Here is a 17,893-nt window from a genome sequence, read left to right as displayed (position 1 = left end):
CCCTTACCTTGTGGGTGAAAAGGAGTGGTGAACTTATAGGTAACACCACACTCCTTCCACAGAGACTCATATAACTTGAAATTAACCTCGGTCAGACACCACCTCTCTGGGGTACCCCACATGAGAGAAAATCCCCATCAGTGCATGTCCCACCACGGGGACCGTCACTGTCCTGAGTGGGATGGCTTCCGGGTACCGGGTAGCATGGTCCACCAAGACCAGGATAAACCTGTTGCTCATGGCTGTGTTGGGGTCCAGTGGCCCACAATGTCAATTGCCACCCGTTCAAAGTGGGTACTGACTACCGGGAAAGGTTGGAGAGGAGCCTTTTGCTTCCTTCCACTTTTCCCACTTGCCTGGCAAGTTTGACAGGTCCTACAATGAGTGTCTGAACTCTTCCGCATCTGGGGCCAATAAAAGTGGATGAAAAGCCTATCAAAGGTCTTGTCCTGCCCCAGATATCCAGCTAAAGGCACATCATAAGCCAACCCCAGGAGGAAGGCTCTGAAGCGCTGGGGTCCCACCAGCACATGGGCTGACCCAGGCTCAGCAACCTTAGGCTTGCTATACAGGAGGTCGTTCTCGGAGTAGATCCAATCTGATCCAGACTGATCACCTGCTGCCTGGTTTGTGGCCTGTTGCCACACCCACAAGGGAAGGGCACTTCTTCTGCTCTGCAGAAAATTCCTCCCTGGAGGGCCCTCCTTCTTACTGCCAATGGGTCAGCTTAGGAAGGTCCCCCAGTTCAGAAACTTGCTCCCGTCTAGGTTCCAGGGCATCCCCCTTAGGGGCTGCCTCCTCCTGGACTGTGGGAACTCTGGGGGCTGGTTTTCCGTGCCCCCTACCTCTTTTCTTTAAGGCAGGTCCCTGTGCCATACTTTCAGGCTCCAGGACCTCTTCAACACCCATACTGGCTGCCATAGACCGAGTGGTCACACACGCCCACTCAGGCAGACCCAACATCTCCAAATGAGCCTTCTTCTCCACCTTAGCCCAAGCGGAGCTTTCCAAATCATTGCCCAACAGACAATCCACAGGCATGGCTGGCCACACAGCTACCTGAAGAGTACCAGAGACCCCCCCCCCCCACTCAAAGGGAACCTGAGCAACTTTGCAGTGGCTCTCTGTGTTGTCAGCAGCAACAACTAGGTAAAAGGCATTGGGGACAACCTGCTCTTGGGACACCAGGTAACACTTGACAGCTGTCACACTGGCTCATGTGTACCTAAGAGCCTCCACTAACTTGCCATTGATGGTCACCCACTACCTGTATTTTTGAGTGTTATCAGGCAGCTGAGTCTTAGGGACCATCTCAACGTCTCCCAACGAGACAAGGGACATTTCTACGGGACCCCACCCACCTTAGGTATCCTCTTCCTCCCCTCCCAAGTCTACACTTGCCATCTGACGGGGTGGTGCACGTGGTGGCACTCTGTAATCCTTCATGGGACACTGTGCATCAAACCAACGGTAGACCACTTGACTACATGTAAAGCACTTGTAGGGGCCCCTCTGAACAGGTTTACCTGTCGGGCCTCTTGCTTCTTTTCAGGGGGAGGCTGGGAACCCTTCCCTTGGTTTCCTTGTGAAGTACTTTGGGGCCCTTTACGGAACTCCCTCTGTTTACCCTTGTCCCCCTCACTCTTCTGCTGGGTACCTGCCCACATTTGGCGGAATCTCCCATATGACCCTTCGGGACCCTGGTACTGACCCAGCGGTCCGCCTCCTCAGCAAGCTTTTCTAGGGTTAGTTAACTTGCTATCAATAAGGTGCTGGCCTTGCTCTGGAAAACAGTTAGCAGACAAGTGCTCCCATGCAAACAAATCACAGAGCACTTCAAAGTATCCACTTTGCTACCCTTCATCCAACCATCCATAGCTCTAGAACAGAAAGACACATATTCCACCCAAGTGGTTCCCTCCAGCTTCTTGCAATTCCTAAACCTCAGTCCATAGAGTACTGGGTCAAACCATACCTTGTCATCAGGGATTCCTTCATGTGGGCATAAGACATCCTATTCTCACTGGGCAGGTCTAACAAAGTATCCCTCCCCTCACTCACAAAGCAGCCCCACAACCCAGCTCCCAAATCCTTCTCAGGGACCCAGTGTGCCAACATTGCAATTTCATAGGCTGCAAGCCACTGCCCAATATCCTCATGCTTGTGGAAATCTTTGATGACATCCTTGGGAATATACACTCTGCTTTCTGAAGGCACAAATTGTGGGCTGCCACCAGAGGGAGCGATCTCTAAGCCCTGTGCCTTGATCTCTAACTCCCTCAACATCCTTTCATGTTCCATTCTCATTCTCTCTCTCTCCAAGGGCAATCTGTTATTCTCTAATTCCCTCTGACCCACCATCTTAATCTTAGCCATATCCAGCTTGTGTGCCCTATTTCTCTCAATGTCTTGGAACTCTCTGGGGGACAGGTCTTTGGAAGAGACACTATTGCCAGGTGGGGACGGCGACCCTCCCCTGGCTAGAAACACTGGCAAACCCAGTTGCCCATCTGCATCCCCAGCTGGCTCCACCACAAACTCAGGGGCATTTCTTGCTTCTATTCAACCCTCAGCGCCTTTTGATAGTCATCCTTTTTAGAAATGCTTGGTATAGCAACTTTCAATTTCTTGCAGAACGCTTGAGCTGTTTCAAAGTGTAGGTTTTCAACCTCTCTTGCTCAAAATCTAGATCCATGAATGCAACAGATGCTGGTCTTCTCATGGTAGTTAGAATTGGCAGTTCTCAGGAAAAATAACAGTCCAAGGAAAAACAATTCTACCAAAAAAGTATGTGGTCGCGTTTGGTCTACACTCACTAGTAGTATACACCAATTACTGTATATGAGTCACAAATGCAGGTCCAAATCCCACCGCTGCCACCAATGTTAGAACTGGGGGTCTCTAGTTGGCAGAGGTAGGTACCTTTAACCAAATAGTGACCCTTGCTTCTAAGTCAGGGAAAGAGGATTACACTACTGGATAACCCCTGCTCACCACCTTGTTAGCTTGGCACAAGCAGACAGGCTTATCTCAGAGGTAGTGTGTGGAGAAGTGTGGCTCAATGGTTAGAGCGGCAGACCCTGATGCAGAGGTCTGGCCCGGACCAGGGTTCAATTCCCGCCTCGGCGGGTCTTGGGCTTAATTTCCCCAGACCTGATAATTCTCGCCTCGTGCCTATTCTAATCATGGGTCCCACTCTGCAACTCTGGGCAATAGCTTGCTTAATCTCCACAACGGCCCCAACAACGCTAGGATGCCTGGCTTCACCTTGGGGGTGCCGAGGAGTGGGCACTTCACAGGTAAAGGCCAGGAAGGGTTTCACATCGGTATGTGCACAGCGCCTTGAGACCCCTTCGGGGTGAATTGTGCACTATATAAAAGCACTTCATTTACATTTACATTTAAGCATTTGTGACTACACTCAGTAATACAGTGAAAACACTACAGACGGACACCACACAGGTTTTATAAAAATAAGTATTCTTTATATAGACTTAAAACAAGACCACAAACGACAAAAATCCACAATACTGTACTCAAAATTGACTTAAAGATGGTAGAAGTTACTGAGTTCAAGTTGGTGATAAATGCGACACAGTTCTCACAAAAGTACCTGGATGAGTAACGCAAAACAAACAAAAGGCTTGCAGAGTGGGAGATACGTTGGTTCCGTGCTTCGGGTGAGATGATGCGTCGCGCTTCAATGCTTGCGCAGAGTAGGGGATGAGTCTGGATCCTTACCGGAGCAGAGGTGATGCGTAGATTCTCGTCCTGAGGCCCGGTTGCGATGTGCAAGATGTTGCTTCGCTTCGATGCGATACGACAATCCGGTGCGATAAGATGGCGCCCTTGATGCGACGATGCGAAGATGATGCGTACACACTCTGGCAGCCTTGCAACGATTCTGTATTTTGGAGGCACACCAGGCCCTGCGATAGGCTTCTCCGAGGATGCGACGGCGACTCTCACTGTGGCGTCAAGCTTCCCCTGTGATGCAACGTCAGACAGCTGCGACGAAGACACGCTTCTCGGGAGATGTGGCAGCGACACGCTTCTCTGGCGATGCGACGACTACAGCTGCGGTGGAGACACAGTTCTTCTTGTTGCGTCACGCTTCCAACTCCCAGCGACACGCAGGCTTCTGCAGATAGAATTCCCAGAAAGGAAATTCAGTGGGCAGATGGTGGTTAAGTCTTTTGTCCCTGGGACTTCAGCAGGAGGCAAGCACAAGTTCAAGCCCTTGAAGAAATATTCTGCAAGATGATGAAGTACACACAAAACTCCTTCTCCTCTCCTTGGCACTGAAGACACCACTGTAGGCTAACCCAGCAACACAGCACACTGGCAGGGGGGCAGTCCACTCCTTCAGCTTCCTTTAGGTCTTCTCCTTGGCAGAGGTTTGTTTTGTTGTTCCAGAAGTGATCTAAGGTCTTGGGGTCTGGGTCCCCACATTCATAGTACTTTTCTCGTTGTACTCTGAAGGCAGAAAGGCCTTTGCCTATTCCAAACCAGTTCTGGTCAGTCCTGGAGCACTCTCTTTACATAACTACTTCTTTCCTTTCATAGTGCAGGGCAGAGACATGAGAGGAACCACAGAAGGTGGAGCCAGCATTGTGGAGGGAAGGCAAAGCCCTATTCAGGTCCCAGGTGCAACTACTCCCACCCATCTGCATGTAGATCTCTCTATTCAGTCCTGTGCTGACTCAGCCTGTCTCCTGGAATCCCCCAGCACCTGTCACTCACAAAACCAGACACACAATACACAACCTAGCAGAGGCAGGCTTGGATAGTTAGGCAAGAAAATACCTACTTTCTAAAAGTGGTATTTTCAAACACAGAAGGTTAAAATCAACTTCACTAAAAGATGTACTTTATCATTCTGAGTTCAGGCATACTAAACTAGAACTCCTACCATGTTCCCCAAGTCAGTTAAGATTATAGGATGTAATAATCAAACTGCCCATTCTGGCCTATGGGGAACAGCTAGCCTTGCAATAGTGAAAAAAATGGCTGTAATTCACTATTAGGACATGCCACACACACCAGGCCATGTCCTAACTTATACTTACAATGCACCCTGTCCTTGGGCCTACCATAGGGGTGTCTGATATGAAGAAAAGGGAAGGTTTAAGGATTGGCAAGTGGGTGCAATGGCCAAGTCGACATGGCAGTACTGGACTGCCCATAGTCTCTGCAATGGCAGGCCTGAGACACGCTTTACAAGCTACTTCTGTGGGTGGCACAACCAGAGTGTGCTAAAGAACGGTGATGGGTTACACCCAGATCTGTTGACTGGGTGTGAGTGTTTGATTGGTTCAGATGCTCCGTCCTTCACCACCCCCTTTTGTACCCCTTTGTTCGCCATAAGTTGGCAGGGTATGCTCAGACGTGAATCCCTTGCTCACTTTGCCACTGGATTCAAGCAAGCCTGGCTGAAGACGGCTGTAATGCCAGAAACAGGTCCTAGGAAGCTTGTTTCCAGTCCAGGGAAGGCATGGCTTGACAGTTCGGGCTGGACTGTTCCTATGAGGCACAGGGTCAGACTGATTTGCATATGGCCATGTCTGAACGGGGGTGGCAGAGTGGGCTAAAGAACGGTGATGGATTAAACCCAGATCTGTTGACTGGGTGTGAGTGTTTGATTGGTTCAGATGCTCCGTCCATCACCACTCCCTTTTGTACCGCTTTGTTCGCCATAAGTTGGCAGAGTATGCTCAGACGTGAGTTCCTTGCTCACTTTGCCACTGGATTCAAGCAAGCCTGGTTGAAGATGGCTGTAATGCCAGAAACCGGTCCTGGGAAGCTTGTTTCCGGTCCAGGGAAGGCATGGTTCGGCAGTTTGGGCTGGACTGTTCCCATGAGGCACAGGGCCAGACTGATTTGCATATGGTCATGTCTGAACTGGGGTGGCCGAGTGGGCTAAAGAACGGTGATGGATTAAACCCAGATCTGTTGACTGGGTGGGAGTGTTTGATTGGTTCAGATGCTCCGTCCATCACCACCCCCTTTTGTACCGCAAGCCCACCAGCAGCATTTGATTTACAAGCCTTGGGCACACATGGTGCACTGTACTAGGGTCTGACAGGTAAATAAAATAACCCAATCACGGAGTCACTAATCAATACATCAATTCAACATAGGGAGCACTTGCACTGTGGCACTGAATAGCAGTGGCACAGTGCCCAAGCATCTAAACCAGCAAAACATATCAAAAACAGGGGAGGCAATCAGAAAAATGGAAAGGAGACTCACACCAATGGTACCAGGTCTAACAATACAGTATCACTGTAAGGTGTCAGTTATGTATAGAGAGTATTTCTTTAAAAAAAAATCCTTTTCAGGCCTACTACTTCTAATGGCACAAAATGTTTCTGTATAAGTTTAGATGTTGCTTGCGGTTTGCAGTTTATGGTTTTGTGAAAGAAGGGTTTCTTTTCTGAACATATACAGTTCAGGATTGAAGTTCCCTCTATTAGGCCACACCCTTCGCTACATTGGCCACGCCCCTTATGAGCCTGCCCCCTCCCCTCTTTCTATCCTAGTTAAAGCACTGGGAACAATGTTCTTGTCTTCTTGAACGTGGCGGTGCGATGCCTCCTACCTGCTGTACATATGTATCTGGTAGGTTTATTGTGGAAATAAACCCGTTGAGAGTCCTCTCTCTGTTTCCTTTGTTTTAGATTCATTTCGTGCCGCAGTTCACTTCCGGGTTAGTCTTGTTCGTAGACCCGCCTCTAAAGCCCACGTGACATGGGAGCGATCCCTATTGACAAGAGTGTAGGTAGGTTCAGTAAACATTGCCTGTCATTACTGTTGCAGCGAGCGATCCTACAACCGGCACCCGTTGCACTGGCAACAAAGCTGCTTAGAATTTGGTTGCAGTGTACTCTGGACTTTACTTGCTGCTTGTACATGACAAAGTGTACATTTCAAGGTAATTTATTGCACTAGATTTTTAAATGTGTTATAAAATAGTCACAAGTAAGACGAGTTCAGTTTCTGTGATTACTTCAGAGTGACACTTTTTCTGCCCTCGTGTTTATAACTGAAACATATTCTGTGGATTTGCGGTTACTCCTGCCGGACAGTACACGGTCAAAATCTTTCAGTTTAAAGGTCATCGGGACGATATTGAGATGGTATGAATGTATGCCGTATTTTTCTTTCTTCCTTTTGTCTAGTTAAATTTATTGAGGCGACTAATTACGCCTTTACAGTTTCTGTTGTTATGTAACACCACGTATTTTTTCTTTTACGGCTGGACAGTTGTTTTTTTATCGGCGATGGAAAATAAACTCTAGCAGTTCAGTAGGTTCTTCTGAAAAGATATCGCAGTTTAGGTCGCAGGTTTGAAAGTAGTTCGTTATTCCTTTTTCCGACTGGCTTCACTTGCCCTGACTTTTATCGCTGCATTACCATTTTTTCACGGCAGTTTTTAGTTTGCATGTGCCCCCATATCTGCCTGCTGAAGCTGTGTTCTGTGTGACGACTTATTTTCAAACTTCTAGGTTTTTTTACCCACTAGCACTAGGGTTTACAAGTGTTGGTAATTTAAAAACAACTGAACTGGTTAATAGTTTCATACCTAGCATTGCTTGAGGGGCGATCTCGTCACAGCGAGGCTTTAAAGACTTTTGCTTTCAGCCCAGAAGTTTCACTTACAAACAGGGCAGAAGTTGAGGGTAGACTGCTTTTTACACAAAGTGGAAGCTGTCTACCCTGCCAGGCAGGGTCCCACAAAATATATGGTAAACGTGTGCCTGGGTCTTTTTCAGACACCAGGACACAATCAGAAGTAATGTGCAGGCAAGAAGGTACTAATCAGATTCCAGCCGGGCCCATCACAAAAGCTGAAGTTGAGGGGCCGCCAGACCTCCTTTTGTTTGGGGTATTTTGACTGGGATCTATGGGGAGCCTCAGTCCTAGATGAAATGGGGGAAACAAAGGCACACACAGCTTATCACTTAACAGGTGCTTAAGAGAAGCATGCTTCTTGTTTATAAAAGGTGTGCATGCACTGTAAGGTTGTCAGATGTGTTGGTCTGTTACAGTATTTACACATATATCCATTTAAATACCACAATTTATTTTTCTTTTATAGTGCCTTTCATACCATTGAAGGGTATCGGAGCACTTTACATCACGCGTATACATTGGCAATAAATGATATGTGTAAATCAATGTACAGGAGGTGCTACATAATACAGTGAGGGTTACAAGGTGTTGGCGCCACATGTATTTCGTATCTCACTGAGCTGTATTAGAAGGATTCAAATTTATGAACTGCAAGTAACAAAAGGATCTGTGAGCAAAAGCAGGAACCGACTCACCCTTTTACATAAAATAAACATTTCTGTCTGTGTGTTACATAATGTGCTAGCAGGAGACATATTAACCCTCTATGCTACTTTGAATCAAAACTGGAGCCAGACAAAACACAGACCTCTCCAGCAAATACGTTAACATCCAGAGTTATTTTACCACTATTATTATTCCCTGATTTTTATTATTTATTATTTTTGTAATGCACTCAAATGTACTCATGATAGATCTGCTAAACATATGTGTGATGCTTTAAGATATGGTGTCACTTCCTGTGAGGTCAGGGGTTGTGATGCCACTTCCTAAGATGCCTCTGGTGATGTCTCGCACTGTGATGTCACGTGCCATGATGTCACTTGCACACTGCCTAACTTAGTTAGTTGCCCCCACTTCTTGTTTTAAAACCTATGCCCTGGTTACAAATCAGTTTTCTCAGATGTTAGTCTAATTAGTTAAATGGTAGCAAAACCAGATAATACCCAGAATACATTAGGCTGTCAAAAGTCTAAAACTGGAAGCAATGTTCATAAGGACCTGGATGGTAGTGGCCACTCTAAATGCACAAGGACACTTTGTTTAGCTGGGGCCACTTAGAAGCTGTGACCAATACATGTCCACATTACTTTACTTTTCACCCTTCAAAAAATATATAGTTTAAGGAAATACATTCTACTATACATTGACAATTCTGTGTATGTTGCAGCACACAAAGCCAAAGGGTTAAAGCTTGTATAAACGCTCCAGAAACTACTCACAACTTGGGAACTGTGGTTCAAGGAGTACATTTCTAGGGATTCTATGGTGAGAGGCCATAGACTGACTTCTGATAGGGAACATACACTGAAACTAGTCTTCATGTGATTGGTTGACATTCAAATAGCAATTTCTTTCAAATAAACAGGTTGCATTGCAGCCAAATGGCCATATGCCATTTATAGACACCATCATTTCTGATGAAACGCAAAGTTCCCTTTTAAAATGTAAGAAGCGAAATCCTGTAGTATGTAGAAGTATGGCTGAGAGTTGTGCTGTAGCCACTAAACCATGAATATTAAACTCTGTGTAAATAACTAGAAATACATTTATCGTATTGTTTCTCGTGTAGATGTATAACAATTCTCCCAGATAGTTACAGTGGTGGTGTATCAGACCATGAACAATGATATATAACGAAGTGATGTAGGCTAAGATTAAATAAATGCTTTTGTTTTGTATGCTCTAGCTCTGGGTATTGATTAGGGAATAGGTTAATTGAGCCCTTTAACGCTGCACTTGATCTAGATGTCTGTAAGAAACTGGCCTATTGGGCTGTGTTCCACAGTCCTTTTCATTGAAGTTAACTGGTTTTCCTAAAAGTTCTTGGTTCACTTTTAGTGTTTTAGCTGAAGCTGTTAACAGTGCCCAACGTTTCCGAGGATTGCCTATGTATGAGAGCTCAAGGATAGGATTGAAGTAGTGGAGATAACTAGATAATTCATTGCAGATGTGTTCTTTCTCTTTGCTTGGTGAGGCAGTTGCCTGCTAGCCTGGAGAGGGACACCAGCTGATCTCTATAGCTTATCAATAAATACACATTATCTCTTTTATAACTCCTTGGTGAACGTTGTACCTTTTCCCCTACAACAGAACACAGTGTCTCTTTCCTCCTCTGAGTTTCAAGAGCTTCACCCTCGTTGTCTATTTGATGCCAATTGAACCACTCAGTGGAAGACAATCTTGATAAATATGGCTGTCAATCTATAATTCCTTATACTTTATTTGTCTCATTTAAAACAAATGGCTCCTGCATTTTCTCATTGTTCCCCATTTGGTTTTCCATTGTATTTTGAACTTGTATTGATTTTTGTTTTGTGTCCTAGACTTCATGCTGGAATACCACCTGCAGCACTGCATACGAACTTCAACAATTTTGTATTACATTTTAACATATAGATGTTAATTTCGTCTCAATTTCCTACTTGAAAATATCACGTGATTACAATAAAATGGCAGAGACACCAAGAAGTCCCAGGGAGGATATTATTTCTCAGTTTCATAATCTGGCTGCAATTGGAGACGCAGCTAGACTTTCTGTGTTGCTTGGCCACTCCTCATCGATAATCAATGAAACTGCCGAAAATGGGTGGACAGCCCTTATGCATGCAGCAAGAAATGGGCACTTCGACGTTGTACAGGTGCTTCTTAAGCACGGGTAAGCACGAGTTGTTTTTCTGGCCGTTGTCTCTGTTCCTTTGCCGAGACTGTGATTCCTGTGTGAAGATGTATTATTTTTCTATATTTCTTGACCATCCCTTTTGTTACAGTATTTGCATGTCTTCGAAAACACGTGCATCTGTAAATTCACTATGTGTTAAACGATACGTATCGTTTCATGTAGTTTAGTTGATTGTCAATGAATGATTTTAAAATAACAGTTTTATCTTCCCAATCCTGTTCACTTGTCCTTTTGTTACAGCAGAGGAGCTTAGCTACTTTGGTGTTTCACCATGTGATGCTTGATGTCTAACTATGCAGCAGCTTGTCAGTCTTCTTGCACAGCCACAAGAGTTCAAGCTGGTTCAAAACTGGACATCTATTTGTGATCTGCTCTATTACTTGGTCTATAAATCTCAAATATGAACACCCAGACATTCAGTGCAGCATGACGTCACCAGCAAATTCAGGCTTATATTTGCCAACCCATAACTGCACAGCCATTACAGATTTTGCACTCACACTCTTATTTCAATAGTTTCTAATCATCCATATTGAGTGAGACAGCATGGTTTGTTAACATTAAATTACAAACGTTAATTCTTTTACACACTGACCAACAGGCATATAAAATAATTTTTATTTCATTTTCAAAAATGTTCTTATTTCCTTTGCCACAAATTCAGCTATTTATCCTCAAATGTACCCACCATAACAGGGAAACTACAACGCACACCCCATCACATTGAGTAGAAATTGAAGCACGGGGCAATCACCTTTTCGTCGGCAGTGGGCACCAGCCCTTCTAAGAAGCATCTTATAGCATTTGCACACTGAGATTAAAGTAAAAATAACTTGTCTGATGGCCAGCCTGATATAGGTGTGATTTTGGGACTTCCATGCCGGCACCAAAACCTGTCCGTAAATAACAAACACAAGGCATGTCACAGAGTGAACAGCTTTCCTTGTCCCTGTGGTGACCTGTCCGGGCAAACGTCATCTGAACCAGTGCATGGCATTCCATCCCAATGATGGTGTGTGTAGCTTTCTTTGTTGCAGTTTTTGGTTATGCTTGTGTTATTGTTTGACAAACTGATAGGCATGTCCACAGAGCTCTGTTAGTAATTTGGTATTTTATCAATGAATTGTTCTCACTTAACATTTTCCGATCATGCCCTGGCTTTAAGAGACCACTCTGGCCAAGATGCATCATTAACACCCCACCCAACCCCCAATTGCCAGGAGATTTTACTGCACTAAGAATAGGATGGATTAAAACCCCTGTGCCTTGTTCTCTTGGTACCAAGTACCAGCAGTTAGTTTTTATTTACAAAAATTATACTTTACTTGCAGAAAATAAAATTGCGAGCACACTAGTAATGCTGCTTGCCAGTGAGGTTCTGACCTGGCAACTTTCAAACGTTATATGGTAGAGAGATGCATAGCTTGTTGGACCTGGAAAAAGAGGTAGTGCATTTAAGAATGGCTGGGAGAGAGGTTCAAACAAGCCTCCTGATATTGCCAAAACCCAGCTTACTTTTCAGTCTGCCAAAGTACCGTAGGAGAGCCTTACACATTAAGGGGGAAGAAGATATCCAGTGCCACTTGCCTGACACAAGAGGATATCCACTGCCACTTGCCTGATACAAGTGGATATCCACTGCTGCTTACTTGACACAAGTGGATATCCACTGCTGCTTACTTGACACAAGTGGATATTCACTCCTGCTTGCATGACACAAGTGGTTATCCACTCCTGCTTACTTGACACAAGTGGATATCCACTGCCGCTTTCCGGACACAAGTGGATATCCACTGCTGCTTGCCTCATTCAAGTGGATATCCACTGCAGCTTGCCTGACACAAGAGGATATCCACTGCCATTACTCAGATCATGTGCTGCAGTTGTTTCATCCAATTGTACGCTGGTTTGAATTGTGCGCATTTTTTGTTACCTTAAGTACCAGAGTGCTGGCAGTTCGTTTAATCCTTATTTCCCTGAAGATAAAAAAAAACATAACAGCACCTAGTCATGTTGTGTGCACTTTTTTTTTTATTTTGGTCTGTGTTACACCTTATTGAGCAGTGAGATTACAAAAGCAGCTATGTTGTTACCCGACATGTTGTCAACATTTGATAGCAGTTATATAGGTGTGGTTTACCTTCACCTCAGACTAGATCATGGGCGTTCTAGTCTGTTTGATTGAATTTTCCCCTCTTCTGCAATCTTGGATTACCTGAGCTATTGGATAATTATAGACATTACCTTGCGTCCTTATCTACACATTATGTTATTGGTGATGCGAATGGATAAATACAATCCCTTCAGTAATTTTAAGTTTAATGTCCCTGTACTAATGGTGCACCCCACGCCTAGCATGTCTATTACAGGCACACAATCCTTTTGCGCTTGTATGCAAACAGGACACAGTTGGCTTTGAAAAGTGTGTGTTTAGTTTTTTGCCTATCGGAAAAAAATTAATTTGTCAAAATAGGGCAAATGTATTAGATTCCTGTCCTTGCACACTGTTCTAAACTTACCTTGCACTGCCTATTCTCCCCGGTCCACAGCGACATTGTCGTTTGTGTTCAGGGAAAATACGCGCTAACATCCGGTAGGAGGTTAGCGTTCTAGCGGCCCAGCCCCCATAAAACCGGATGTGCAGCCGAACGCTCAGCGGGCGTGCCAAAGACGCGCCAAAGGCAAGCCTGTCTGCTCCAGTCAGCGTCCCAGAGGCGGCTACGGCGGGAAACGCTGCTGGTGCTACCATGACTCATGATGAGCATATCCTGTATAACAGCATAGAGTTGAAGAGGGTTATGCCTACATTTAATTGCCATAACCTTCTAGAAGGAGGGACAGTAGTATCAAGAAGTGCAGCAAGTGTAAGTGGACTAGTTCCATCTGCCCAGTTAGGGAGCCCGAGCCCGTTGTAAAGGGGAGGAATTGAATTCGGAATTTGTCGGGACCTCTGGGCAGGAGTATATATGAGAGCTTTTCTACTCAATGTACGCTCCCTGAATAAAAATGCCCAACATGTATCTGGCCTCATATCAGACTTAAGGTTGGAAATTCTATTTATAACAGAGACTTGGCTTACGGAAACATCCAATCTCACTCTGGCAATAGCTATTCCCCATGGGTATACAATTTTAAGGAAAGACCGAATTACTGGTAAAGGTGGGGGCATTGCAATGATCACTAAAAAGGACATCTCGACCAAATCAATTGGATGAAGTCGAGGGGGCGGAGAGATTTGGCTTTCACTGCACTTTCTCTGCCCACCAATCTCTGGCGGGAGCACTAATTTACAGACATCCTGGTCATGCAAGGCCGTTTCTGAGGAGTGGTTCCAACGTAACAGCACCACTTGCCCTCAGATTTAAACATTTTATGGTCCTTGGTGATTTTAACGTCCATATGGACAACTCGGAGAGTCCTGATGCTTCTATATTAGGCGAGGCCTTGGAATCCTTGAATTTGGTCCCCTTTGTAACTAGACCTACTCACGAAAAAGGCCATACGCTGAATCAAGTCTTCTCCAATACCCCTGTACAAACAGAAAACCTATTCCCTTAGTTTGGACAGATCATTTCCTGTTCGGACTAAAGATAGCCAAACAAATAAAAGCAGCTCATATTATGGAGAAGCAGCCTGCTTTTAAATCAAGGCCCTTTTATAAAATCACCCCAGAGACCCTTAACATTGAGCTCACTGCGCACCCTTTTCCCTTGAGTTGTTTGATAGAGAGTGATGCAGCTAGCCTGGAAAACTGGATAAAGCAAGGTGTGGAGTCGTTGGCCCCGCAGTTCTCTCGCTCTCTACGAACAGCGAGAAGACACGCACCTTGGTTTAATGAAACTTTGCAGCAATGTAAAAGTGCTTGTAAAATGTTCGAAAGAGTGTGGAGGACGAATTGTAATATAGATAGGAAAGTATTATATAAAAGGGAGCTTAAACTGTATCACCGTAAAATTCTGGAGGAAAAGACAATTTTCTTTGCAGCCAAGATTGAGGAATCGACTAACAAGAGCAAGGAAATTCTCAAAATCGTGAAGCATTTCATGTCGCCCACAGCAGGTATCCTTAAGCGTGATGTATCAGATGCTTGGACACGTCAGTTAGCTTATTTTTTTCATAAGAAAATAGATTCATTCAAACATCCTTAGTTCCTTCGTCTAGTACTCTGGCTAAACCGCAGCCTCACAGCTTCAATCCGATATGTAAAGCTTTCCTTCTTCAGTTCCCTACTATGACTTTTGAACAATCTCTCAACATAATGAAGAATTTAAAATCTGGATCGCCTTCGGATCCTTGCCCTGCCAAAATACTTGTGACTGTGGCTGATATCATCAACCCAGAGGTCAATGCAGTTCTGAATCTGTCATTAAGCAGCGGCCAGGTACCATCTATTTGGAAAAGGGCCAAAATACTGCCTCTGCTTAAGAAGCCTACAGCTGACCCTTCATTATTATCCTACTACAGACCCATCTCGCTCCTGCCTTTCTTTGCTAAAACGATTGAAAAATATGTGAATTCTGTAACCACCAAATTCATTGAAACAAACAACCTCCTCCACACGAGTCAATCTGGCTTCCTCTCAAATTTCAGTATGGAGACTGCTCTACTCAAGATCTCGGAATCCATCAAAGAGACTCTTGATTTGGGTGGGAGAGCGGCTTTGATATTGTTAGATCTTTCGGCCACCTTTGACACCGTGCCCCATGATAGACTCCTACTGAGACTGGGGCGTGCGGAGTGGGGGCTTGGTTTTGGAATGGTTCTCCTCCTTTCTGGATGACCAAAGTCAGGAGGTCTGGACTCCCCCCTTTTCCTCCTGTATGCCTCCCATGAAGGTCAGTGTTCCCCAAGGGTCTATTTTAAGCCCACTGTTGTTCAATCTGTATATGGCTCCCCTGCCCCTTTGGCTGAAGATGCAGGTGCAATAATTATATCTTATGCTGATGATACTCAGCTGATGTTTACCTGTTAAAAGGGAGAGGATTTTGATGGGGAGAAGATTAACAACTGTTTAAGAGAGGTATTTGCTTGGTTTAGATGCAATCAGCTACAGTGCAATCCTGAGACGTCTGAAGTGACCCTCTTTGAATCTTTAGCCCCAGACACCTGGAGGCAACGGTGGCCTTCAGATATGTCACCCCCACAGACTTCTGCTGGCGTTGTGAGAAATCTGGGGGTAAAAATAGATGACTCACTAGATATGAAGAAACCAGTTCAATCGATTGCAGGAACCTGCGATGGCATTCTGAAAATGCTCTGGAGATTTTTGCTGCTGCTATCACTTTCTCATAGAACGGCGGTTGTCTAAGCTCTCATTACCTCGAGGCTGGACTTCGCTAATGTCCTCTATGTGGGCCTTTCAGAGTGTTTATTGAATAAACTTCAAGTCGTTTAGAATGTTGCAGCTAGATCCATTCTTATGCTGGGCCCCAGAGCACGGATCTCTCCCCATTTAAAGAACCTACACTGGCTGCCTATTCGCTGCAGAATCCGGTTTGTCGTTGACACTGCCCTTTAAAGCTGTGCATGATACCGGAGCACATTATATTAGGAAAAGATTGCCTTTATACACGCCCGGCCGACTCTTAAGATCATCCCAACAGCATTTGATGAGCATGCCTAAATTTGCACGTTCCTGCAAAGTGGCCGTTCTTTTCAAGTACAGGTAGCTCATCTTTGGAACAAGCTACCTACTACAATAAGACAACTTACAGATGTATGGCTGTTTAGGAAACAACTCAAAACCTGGTTATTTCAGCAATAATTTCATCATGAGAGTCGGTCCTGTTTTTCGGTAGCGTTCTGTTCTGCTCAGCGCCGGGACACTCGATTGAGTAGCTGTGCACTTTGCAAATACGCAATAACATCACATAACATTTGCATGGACACTATTAAAAGTACTGCAACTTTCTAGGGTTGAGGAGAGGTTTCACTTTATTTGGCAGTGGAAATGTTTTTCATACAGGAGCTTTCACTGTCCACAGAACTGCTGCATGCTCCAACCACAGGAGAAATGTTCCACAAGTGTAAACCGGTACCACTGGCAGAACATTGACCCCTATATTAATGGGGTTTCAGCAAGAGGCTAGCATCACTAGGCACTAGGGAAATTCCCAGACACTGAAGACTGATCTGGAGACCACTCTCTCCTGTGTAAGGAGAAAGTCCGGTGTCAAGAAGGCAGCAGTGCATTAAGTAGAGAATCCTTTTCTTCTGTTTCAATTGGCTCCATGAGTGGGTCAGGCAGGGTGTTTTGAAAGGTAAAACCAGGCATTAATTGGTGAGGACCTCTAATTGATCAGGACTAAAATTCCTAGACTTCAACTCCAATATTTTGAACCACTGTGACTCAGGTTTACGGATATGCATGACCTAATTTCTATCCTTTAGTCTTTTTCCCTCTAGAAAACCAAAACAGTGAATTGTCTAACTGGCCTGTTTTCCTATGTTTCTGAGAGCATAGTATGCCTAGTGTCATATATGCAGCAGGTTTCACCACAATCAAAGGTTCCTAGAAATCTGGGTATGAAAATATTAGTGTTTTTTTTAGTAAAGAATTAGGTCAGCGGTAGGAAAGCAGCCACTGCTCCAAGCATTCATGAAAAAGATCACCTCTATGAGAGTTGGCGGGTCTCACAATTTCAGAGAGTTTGTTAACGTTCTCATAAAATATTGAGTCCTTTAAAATACTCTACACGTCATTTTTACAAGATCAAGGTTGCTCTACCTGTGTGGGATGAGACCCCAAAACAAAAAGGTTTAAGGATGTAGCATGATAAAACTTTTAAAGCCAGCCCCTGTGGTAATGAGGCAGACTCTACTTCAATGAAGTCCAAACTGTCCCTCTGGTAAGACATTTGCAGGCCTTTGTGTCTGATGTATCTGTCTAGGAATTGGAGTTAGGCTTGCAATCTTTCTCCTCCTCCACGGTACCATACAGATTAAGAAGATGGCAAAGGTTAAGGGGAGAAAACCAATCCGATTTCCCTGCTTCAACTTCTCTGCACTCTTTCAAAATACTTGGATACATATCTATTGTGAAGACTTGAACCTGGGGCTCGGAAACCTACTGCTAACCATGCTTGATGTCCCTTTCAGCAGCAGCCAGAAAAGGGGTTGGAGGGTGCCTGTTTTTCTAGCATTCCTCCATCCCCATGCATGACAATACTGAACACAAACAGCAAAGGGCCATATGTACGAAGGCATTTTCTCATAGACACAAAATGGTTAAACCCCTTTGATACATCTAGCTGAAAGTGCCTTAAATAAAACCAGTGGCTTCCTAACATTCTGTGTCTGGTCCAATTTTATCTCTCTGATCACTGTTTTTAAAATCTCAAGGGAGAATGGCCTTCC

General features: G+C 44.7%; 1 protein-coding gene across 1 annotated transcript in view; it reads left to right on the top strand.

Annotated features, from left to right (window-relative positions):
- The first annotated feature begins 6,745 nt into the window (after positions 1-6,745).
- Positions 6,746-17,893, top strand: part of NUDT12 (nudix hydrolase 12) — a 150,584-nt gene continuing 139,436 nt past the window's right edge. Inside the window, exons 1-2 of the mRNA XM_086960997.1 lie at positions 6,746-6,934; positions 10,182-10,513. Coding sequence (XP_086817123.1) covers positions 10,308-10,513 — 206 coding nt within the window. The 5' untranslated portion in view covers positions 6,746-6,934; positions 10,182-10,307. The remainder of the gene's footprint in view (positions 6,935-10,181; positions 10,514-17,893) is intronic.

The sequence above is a fragment of the Lissotriton vulgaris genome, chromosome 3_1 (assembly GCF_964263255.1).
Source record: "Lissotriton vulgaris chromosome 3_1, aLisVul1.2, whole genome shotgun sequence".
Taxonomy (NCBI): domain Eukaryota; kingdom Metazoa; phylum Chordata; class Amphibia; order Caudata; family Salamandridae; genus Lissotriton; species Lissotriton vulgaris.
This window is presented reverse-complemented; position numbering and strand designations above follow the sequence as displayed.